An 8,584-nucleotide genomic window follows, 5' to 3' on the forward strand; every position below is an offset into this window, starting at 1 on the left:
GTATTGGGTTGGCTTCCTGGCTCAGGGTTCTTTACAGTGCATAGCTAACCAGCCTTTTCTCTTTTCATGCCCTCTTCAGGAACATGTCAACTTCTACCCCAGGTATTCAGACCTCCATCTACATGCTCTCCCTCCCTGCCTCTCTCCCTGCCTACCCTTGGGAGTGGGGACCAGCCCCTCTCCATGTTCTACTGTGATCTTCATTCCCAGTGTCATTCAGTCCATGCAGCTGATAGACAGTGGAGGTGGGATAGAGGCAAGCGAGCTACAGCAGCCTCCCAAGTGAGTTCTCCAGAAAGATCTAACCAATAACCAACAGGGAGCAGAGAGGGGAGAGTCTATCATTTGCTTTTGACTGTTGTCATATTACCTATATGCTGTTGATAAACACAAAGCACCTCCTCAAGGTTGGAACACTGGCACTCTCCTAAAAACCTCCCTTCCGGAGTGTGGGCACATATAGAAGTCATCAGTGAATTTTGCCTGTGAGATTCCTGGCCGCTCCTCCTTGAGAGTTCTAGCCTCATGTCCACATTGCTCCTCTGGGCCGAAGGACACCATGATAAAATTCAAGCCTGACCTTTACCTTCAATGTACCTTAGACAAGGGCCTTCCTTCTCTGTTCAAGTCCCTTTATCCGTAGTCCGGGGTGGGGGTGGGGTGGAATGCTACCCAGCTTAAGTGTGGGTTAAAGCCCCTTCCCTAGATAGGCAGGACATTTACCTCCCTTATGCCTTCCCTGAACACACCGCAGTGGAGAGAAGGAGCAGACGCACACCTCTCTACTTAGAGATATACAGTGTATTTTGGGTGGCACTCTGTCCACCTGCACATCAATGAAAATGACAGTAGCAGTCCTCTTCAAGGGATGCAGACGTTGGAGAGACTACAAAGTCTCTTGACTGAGCTGGGTCTTCTTGAGCAGACCAGTGTTTCCCTCCGAGGTGAGAGTTGGGAATTAGGGTGGGTTCCCTGGTTGGGTGACACAAGCCACTCGAGGACAGTGCTGAGGGCAGTGGCGGGGGGTGCCCAGGACTGAGGCAGAGTGGAGTTGATGGGAGCGGGAGCGGGCGCGGTGCCGGAGCTTACTGTCTGGGGAGTGGGGCACATCCGGGAACGCCAAGCCCACCTGCTTCTCAGTGGGCGGAAATGGGGCCTTACAGTGCCCTCTTGTCTTCTCCATCTTAGTTTGCCCCTTGGGACTTTTGGCTGAAGCCAGGCTCTTTTCCACACTTTTTTTTCTGGTGTTGGCCACTTTCTCAGATGTGGAGGACATGGATTCCTCATGCCCTTTGCCTTTTGTCTTGGGGTTAATAAAGTCCAGAAAAGATTTCATCTTATTTCTCCAGCCAGATTCTGGAAAGCTGGGCCTCTTGTGAGTACGGCCTTGCATCACCTGCCCCTGAAAAACCTGACCTCGTAAAGTTTGGCCCTGCAACGGCTTACCCGGAGTGAGTTGGCCCAGGAAAGGCTGGCCCTGTGACACCTGGGGCACCACAGGCTGGGCATTCTCAGGAACCCTTGCTGGTTTGAGGATGACATTGAGCTTGGCTTGGCTGTCCTGCAGGTCATTCTTCTCAGAGTCTTTCCCCCCAGGGACTCCAGGAGGTAGCTCTGGGAGTTTCAGCTGAGGGCGATGCTGGGGACTGTGCTGACAGGGAGCATGAGGGTGAAAGCGACGTCTCCGTCGCCAGGGGCTGCAGGGTGTCCCATTCAGAAGCATCCCTTCTGGCCTCTGGGCTTCAGCAGGGCGGCTTTTCTCTCTTGTGGAGGAGACTGCAAACCCGGCATCCCCTTCTCCGTGGTCCCCGGCCAATTTGGGTTTGCCTGGCTCCTCTCTCTTTTCTGCCAGTGTGGGTACTTGGGCTGAGTCCTTGCTCTTGTCAGGGCTTTGGGGCTCAGGGCTCCAGGGCTCCTCCAGGCTGCGGTTGTTCACGCTGGCCTCCAGCTGACCACAAAGCTCCTGGGCCTCTGTCAGGTCCCCACTGGGTTGCGAGATATTGGAGGCCCAGTGGACAGAACCGTGGGATACTGCCCTGGAACTGGGTTGCTTCTGTTTCTGATACATTGCCTTCAACTCAGTGGCCAGCTGTTCTCTGAGGTAGAGGCATTCTGGATCTGGGGCACGTGGCATATCTTGTGGGATGGGGAGTTCCTCGAGCAGTGTGTTTCCTTGGTTGTTTAGAGTCCCAAGAGACTCCTGTGTGTGTATGTTCTCTGAGGTTTCTACAATTTGTTTCCTGGACTTCCTTGCCTTTATGGGAATTCCCAGTTGTATCTCTAGCATCTTCTTTCTCAGATGGAAATTTAGTTTGGCCAACATGTGTTCTCCAAGTGAGGAGGGCCTCGCAGGCTCTGTCTGACTTTCTAGAGGCACCATCTCAATTACTTCTTCCACCTGCACTTCAGCCTGGAACTCATCTGCAATGTCTGCACAAGCCTTGTTGGCATCTTGAAAGCCTGACCCAGGACTTAGACCCTGCTCTTCAGGTGAGGTCATCTGAGTCAGAGGTTCTGTTGGGAATTTGATAGGCCCAGGTACCATCTCTGTGATCACAGCTTGGGAAGTGATTGCTGGGGCCATGACCCTAAAGAGATCCCCATAATAAAGAGCCGGCAGCCCTGACAAGAAGGTCAGATACTTGTGCCGTAAAGTTGTCTCCAGTTTCTCAATGGCTCCCTTGGACAGGGCTCGGGGCAGCTTAGGATGTTCAATGACAGCATCTGGTGAGGTCTGTTGCTGCTGATCAAGGGCCGTTGGCATCCAGGGTATAATTTTCTGTTGTAGGTCCGGGTCACTTGCTGCCTGTAGTTCCAGGGGCTTGCTTTCTGGGATGCAGGTGAAGGGAACCACTTCCAGGCCCCCAGGAATTATGCACTCCCAAGAGCTATATACACAGGTAGGGACGTTGCCCTGGTGAATCTGCCCCCATTTGGAGTCGATATGGCTCTGCAATATTGCCTTGGCCTGGTCAAACAAGTGTGGCATGGGGACTGTCACTGGGTCCACAATGGGTGAGAATGGGTCATCAGCCCCAGCGGCCTCTAGAGATGTAGGCCAGGGGCCATTCACACTGTCTAGGGATGTGCTGCTCCGGGACATAGTCTGCTGGTTAGTGGGGGACAGGAGCAATTGAATGGACTGTTGGATCTTCTGCGGCAGGCCCCAGCGGTGGTGAATCAACTGTCTCTGGAGGTGGAATTCCAGCTGCCTCCTGGCATGCTGCTGCGGGAAGAGTAGTTCTCTTTTGAGGACTGAGATGGGATGCCCTGGCCAGGAAGTTTTCACAGTCTCAGAAGACTGGGCTTTGTCACAGGGCTTATACTGCACAGGGCTCTGGGTGTGTTGATCTCTCTGGGAAACATCTGGCCAGTCCCACTGAAGCTGGAGCTGCCTCTGCAGCAGGTGCCACTCCAAGGCTTCACACTCATCCAGGGTCAGAAATGGGACACTGATCTGAGCTTGTTGGTGGTCAGATGGAGCAACCCAATTTTGAGAAGACAGAAGAGAGGGTGGAGCTGACTGGGGTGGAGTTTTAGGCATCAGAGGGAGGAAGGAGAGCTCCTTGAAGAGAAAAGGATCCTTCAAGCGGGGCTTGGACATGCTCTCATTCATGGAGAGGCCTTGAGAACCCAAGAAGGCGTCGACCAGGGACTCACTGTGCAGAGAAGGAAGACCACAGAATAGCTGGCTATACTTCGGCTGCACATGGCCCACTGAGTCATTAGCCTGTTGCCCAGGCATTTGATAAAGGCCACTTAATTCTTTAGGGGCTGAAGAGGGCAAGGCAAGAGCCATATGGTTTGGGGTTTGCTGGTAGCAGTGTATTTGTTCTGGGTCCATAATGGACCATTCAGAAACCCAGAAGGCCTGGGTAGGCTGGCCAGCCATACATGGACCCCAGTTCTGGTATGAAATGGTCCCAAATCTCTCAACAGAGAACTGAGAAGTATCATTTTGAATGAAAGAAACTGGTTGGTTATATACAGGTTGGTAAAATAATGGTGGATTTAGCATAAGCTGCCTCAGAGACTCTTCCACACGTCTGGGGAGCCCCCACCTCTGGAAGTGCATCCATTTTTTTACATGTAGCTCAAGAAGCCTCAGGACTTCAGGACTCAGGAACGGCAGGTGGGCAGGGAGGACACTGACCATCTGCAAGGCCACAGGATGTGTCAGGGTAGTAATTTCTCGGTTCAGCGTCAGCAGAGAGACCTGGGAATTTAAGGGCTGCTGGCCTTGGTTCCCACAGACAAGGTTGAGTTCGCTCTGCATCATCTCCTGCAGCTTCACTGAAACCCTAGGTTCCTCAATCCTTGAAGAAAACATAGTCTCTGGGCCCCTGGGCACCTCTGGCACTTGAAATCCCTGCCTTAGCATGAGGTGTTCAGCCCAGAAATCATGGATGCTGGCTGCACCAGTTGACTGGGCAGCTGACTGGGTTAAGGATTTCTGTGACACTGTGAGGGTTGCAGATGGAAGTGAAAGGTCTTTGGAGTGTGGGCCATGCTCCAGAGTCTGTTCAAAAGACACAGTAGACGTGGACGAAACCTCTAGGCAAGAGGAGCCCTGCGATGGCTCCCTTGAAGTGGGGGAGATCAGAGTGTTCTCACCCACCACCACCTGCTGAATCTCCAGAGCCACAGCGTTGCAGGTTTGGCAGCAGGGATCCGCACACAGGAGCCGCCGCACGCTCCCCTCCTGAGGAAGCCAGCCCTGGCTGGGAAGGGAGACATGGCAACCGTTTGTTACTGATGGAATGACATCTGCCTCTTTTCAAGTGTGTGGCCTGGAGATTGACACTGCCCCCGCTAGCCCTGTAAACTCTGAGGCCTGCACCCACTGGGTGTTTACTCATCTACTTTTCTTCCTAGGGAAATGTCATTTGGCAAGTTATGGTGTGCTGGGCTGAGAGCCTGGGGCTTGTTGGGCAAGGTCTCAGGCAACGGAAGGGAACGCAGGGCCTTGAGAGCCTGGGAGGTGGGTGAGTTCTCTGCTGGCCTGTGCTGAGAAGCTGAACTAGGAGAAGGCAACCAGGCAGATGGGGGAGCCAATGGTTAGCTGATGGCGCAGCACCAGGAACATCACCAGATAGAAGCTGGAGCCAGCCTCGTTTGGGGCTACGGAGGTCCTTGTGGGAACTCTGCATTCTGGGGATTAGAGGGCATACACAACATCTCTTGGAAGCCAATCCCTATTCTCTAGAGATCTTAAGAGGGGTATAATATGACAAGCTCCTGCCTGAGGGCTGTCCCAGGATCTGGCCTCCCTGAAGACAAAACCAGAGGAGGTATGTCAGCAGGGTCCAGGGGTCTGCCCTTGAAAGGGTCTAGCTGTAAAGAGAATATGAAGATGATGACTGATTTATGCACTTAATTATCCATCCTCCTAACTTGTCTTGTGGTTGAGTGAAAACCCATGTAGCTTTAAATCCTGCACTAGTCAAATCCTGACTTCCAGGACCTTTGTGAGCCTAGCCCAGAGCAGAACTGCAGGACTCCTCTCTCCTGTGACGTCTGATCCCACCCTCTCCTCTGGGAACCCTCAACCAGTCCAGGCTCCACTGTGTCTGGCTACCTCCCAGCCATTATGCTCCTCCCCAACCCTGCCCCAGGCCAAGCGGAGAAATGATCACAGGCCAGGCTGGGAGTTGCGAGACGGCAAAAAGCAAGAGATCACCTTCTCATGACAGAGAGCAGCTCCCACGGCTTCTCAGCTTCTTCCCGGGAAAGTCTCCTAGCTGAGAAACCAGGAGACAGTGTTACATGGAATGGGAGAGGATTCAGGGACATCCTACAGGAAGCTGGAGGCCTTTGAATGACAGGAGACTGCAAACCCCAACAGCCAGTGCTCTGAGGCACGTCTGACTACAACTTAACCAGGTATGATGTGCTCTCCTGGACCTAATCTCCTTTGACCTTCTCAACCACACTGTGAGTGAGACAGCATCATCATGCCCATTTTATGGATAACAAGACTGAGAGCTGAAGTGACTTCCACTGGGTCATAAAACTAGTAAATGACACAGTTAAGGACAGACCCCTTACTTCCTCACTCCCCTACTTCCTCTTCGCTCCCAGGGATAAGGTGGAGAATTCTAGAACATTCCCAGGCTCTGATTTCCCACCCAAAAAAGTCTTCTGGGAGAATTTGTCAACTTGGGGAATTGGGCCTTCAGTGGTTAGAGCACCTGGTGCCTGGCACTCGGGGTCTTTGAGGAACAGTGTTCATGGGAGCCTCACCCACAGTAGAGAGAAGTCAGAGCAGAGACTGGGACTTTACCTCTTGATGCTGCATCTCTAGCCCTTTGTCTGACTTTTCGGTGACGCTTAAAGACAAAAGAGTTAGAATATGAAGTTGGGACACCATTTTCTTTTTCATGTCCAAACTGAGACAAAGCTAATATAGAGTTCCCAATCCCTTGTAATTTATCTGTATTTTATTTACTTTCCTAACTTTCCATACTCTATTTTTTCACCCCAATATTTCCCTTCTCTTCTTACTTCTGATTCATTTTGAGGTTCTTTCATCCTCAATACCTCCCATTATTTTCCTAAGAGAAGCTGTGTATCAGGCTTATGATGGAACAAGAGAAAGGGTGGAACAGAATAAAAGGTGTGTAGGTCTAATAACCAAAGGACTTCAATTTACAAATGCCTTAATGGACCACAAACTAGAAAAATCTCCCATAATGGGAGGTCTTCTAAGATCCAGTGAGGCACATTCCATTTCATCCAAGTCTCAACCCAAGTCAGATAGAGACGTTCTTGATTTTTCAATTAGAATACACTGCAGGGATAGCCTGGTAAGAAATTATTTGTAGGCTCTGAGAAGGGAAATACCTTGTAAGAGTAACTAATGGATGGTAAACAAACAAACAAACAAAAATCAAGGGGAGGGAGGGGAAAAGGAAGGATAAAAGGAGAGATACTGAGAGCTTAGAAGCTTCTTATCTGAGGCTTAATTAGTTCAGTCGTGGTCATAGTGTTTCCCTACCTGGCAGCAGCTCCTTTTATGTTCCAATGTTAATCCATGGTAACTCTTTTTCACTTGCCAGACAATTAGGATAACAATGAAGATGGAGCCATAGGTATATAAGGGAAAGCCCAAATCCCACAGAAAAAAAGTCGGGCTCAACATGGTCTAAACCTCATTAGCATGAGGAGACCAACCATTCCTATATGTAGGCATTCAGAGTCCTGGCACCTAGTGACTTCCAATGCTACACTTTGTCATCTCCGCCTCACAGACAACGGAATCAGGCCACCAGACTGCATCACAAAGCTCTCCTGTTTCACAAGACAGCTGTGGTGTCAAAGACCTTTACCTGTCTAGAGAAGCAAATGTGGTGATTCCATTTGTAGATACGGGTGTCTGGTTGTCTGTAAGGACTGAAGGTGCCGCTCACAGTCAGTGTCTGTTCTCCCACTTTGTCTCCACTCTCCACACCCTCCACCAGCCTGATGGCCAGAGTCTGGTCAGAGCGTGGAAATGGAGAGCTTTGATCTTACAGACAGTGGATAATGGGAAATCAGAGGTGCATGAAGGGACCATGGCAAGGCCACGGTGGTAGCATCTTTAAATGACGTTGTAGGAGTCAGAAAGGAATGCCTCCCAGACTGTGTGGCCTCAAGCTTGCAGATGAGTGAAAAGAGACTGTAAACACTGCCTTCCATTGAGACACACTAATGAGACTTCCTTACAGAGCTCTTTTCTTTTTTTCTTAGGCTTTTATTTATTTATTTTGAAATTTATTTTATTTATTTTTTTATACAGCAGATTCCTTTTTTTGTTTTTTAATTTATTTATTTATATTTATTTTTGGCTACATTGGGTCTTCATTGATGCTTGCGGGCTTTCTCTAGTTGCGGCAAGCAGGGGCTACTCTTCGTTGCGGTGCACAGGCTTCTCATTGCAGTGCCTTCTCTTGTTGCAGATCACGGGCTCTAGGCGCACAGGCTTCAGTAGTTGTGGCACGCAGGCTCAGTAGTTGTGCCTCATGGGCTCTAGAGCGCAGGCTCAGTAGTTGTGGCGCACGGGCTTAGTTGCTCCGTGGCATGTGGGATCTTCCCGGACCAGGGCTCGAACCCACGTCCCCTGCATTGGCAGGCAGATTCTTAACCACTGTGCCACCAGGGAAGTCCAGCAGATATTTATTAGTCATCAATTTTATACACATCAGTGTATACATGTCAATCCCAATCGCCCAATTCATCACACCACCATCACCCCCACCCCCCGGCAGCTTTCCCCCCTTGGTGTCCATATGTTTGTTCTCTACATCTGTGTTTCAATTTCTGCCCTGCAAACCAGTTCATCTGTACCATTTTTCTAGGTTCCACATATATGCGTTAATACACGATATTTGTTTTTATCTTTCTGACTTACTTCACTCTGTATGACAGTCTCTAGATCCATCCACATCTCAACAAATGGCTCAATTTCGTTCCTTTTTATGGCTGAGTAATATTCCATTGTATATATGTACCACACCTTCTTTATCCATTCGTCTGTCGATGGGCATTTAGGTTGATTCCATGACCTGGGTATTGTAAAGAGTGCTGCAATGAACATTGGGGTGCA

At 50.2% G+C, this 8,584-nt stretch overlaps 1 protein-coding gene across 1 annotated transcript; it reads right to left on the reverse strand.

The window, feature by feature from the left end:
- Nucleotides 1-958: 958 nt before the first annotated feature.
- Nucleotides 959-7,141, reverse strand: LOC103011061 (protein SPATA31F1). Its single transcript, XM_007197096.2, has 4 exons — nucleotides 6,998-7,141; nucleotides 6,284-6,329; nucleotides 5,681-5,741; nucleotides 959-4,721 (listed from the first exon to the last, which is right to left on the reverse strand). Exons 1-4 carry the CDS (start codon nucleotides 7,139-7,141, stop codon nucleotides 959-961), a joined length of 4,014 nt encoding a protein of 1,337 aa, XP_007197158.2.
- Nucleotides 7,142-8,584: the final 1,443 nt, after the last annotated feature.

Source organism: Balaenoptera acutorostrata, chromosome 6 (genome assembly GCF_949987535.1).
Source record: "Balaenoptera acutorostrata chromosome 6, mBalAcu1.1, whole genome shotgun sequence".
Lineage (NCBI taxonomy): Eukaryota > Metazoa > Chordata > Mammalia > Artiodactyla > Balaenopteridae > Balaenoptera > Balaenoptera acutorostrata.

Bases quoted from the DNA above. Each gene is read 5' to 3' on its own strand.
- LOC103011061 (XM_007197096.2), bottom strand. From the start codon at position 7,141: ATGTTGAGCCCGACTTTTTTTCTGTGGGATTTGGGCTTTCCCTTATAT. The intron at 6,330-6,997 runs GTAGGGAAACAC...TTTGTCTTTAAG, and splicing joins ATAAAAGGAGCTGCTGCCAG to CGTCACCGAAAAGTCAGACA. The intron at 5,742-6,283 runs GTAAAGTCCCAG...CTGGTTTCTCAG, and splicing joins TAGAGATGCAGCATCAAGAG to CTAGGAGACTTTCCCGGGAA.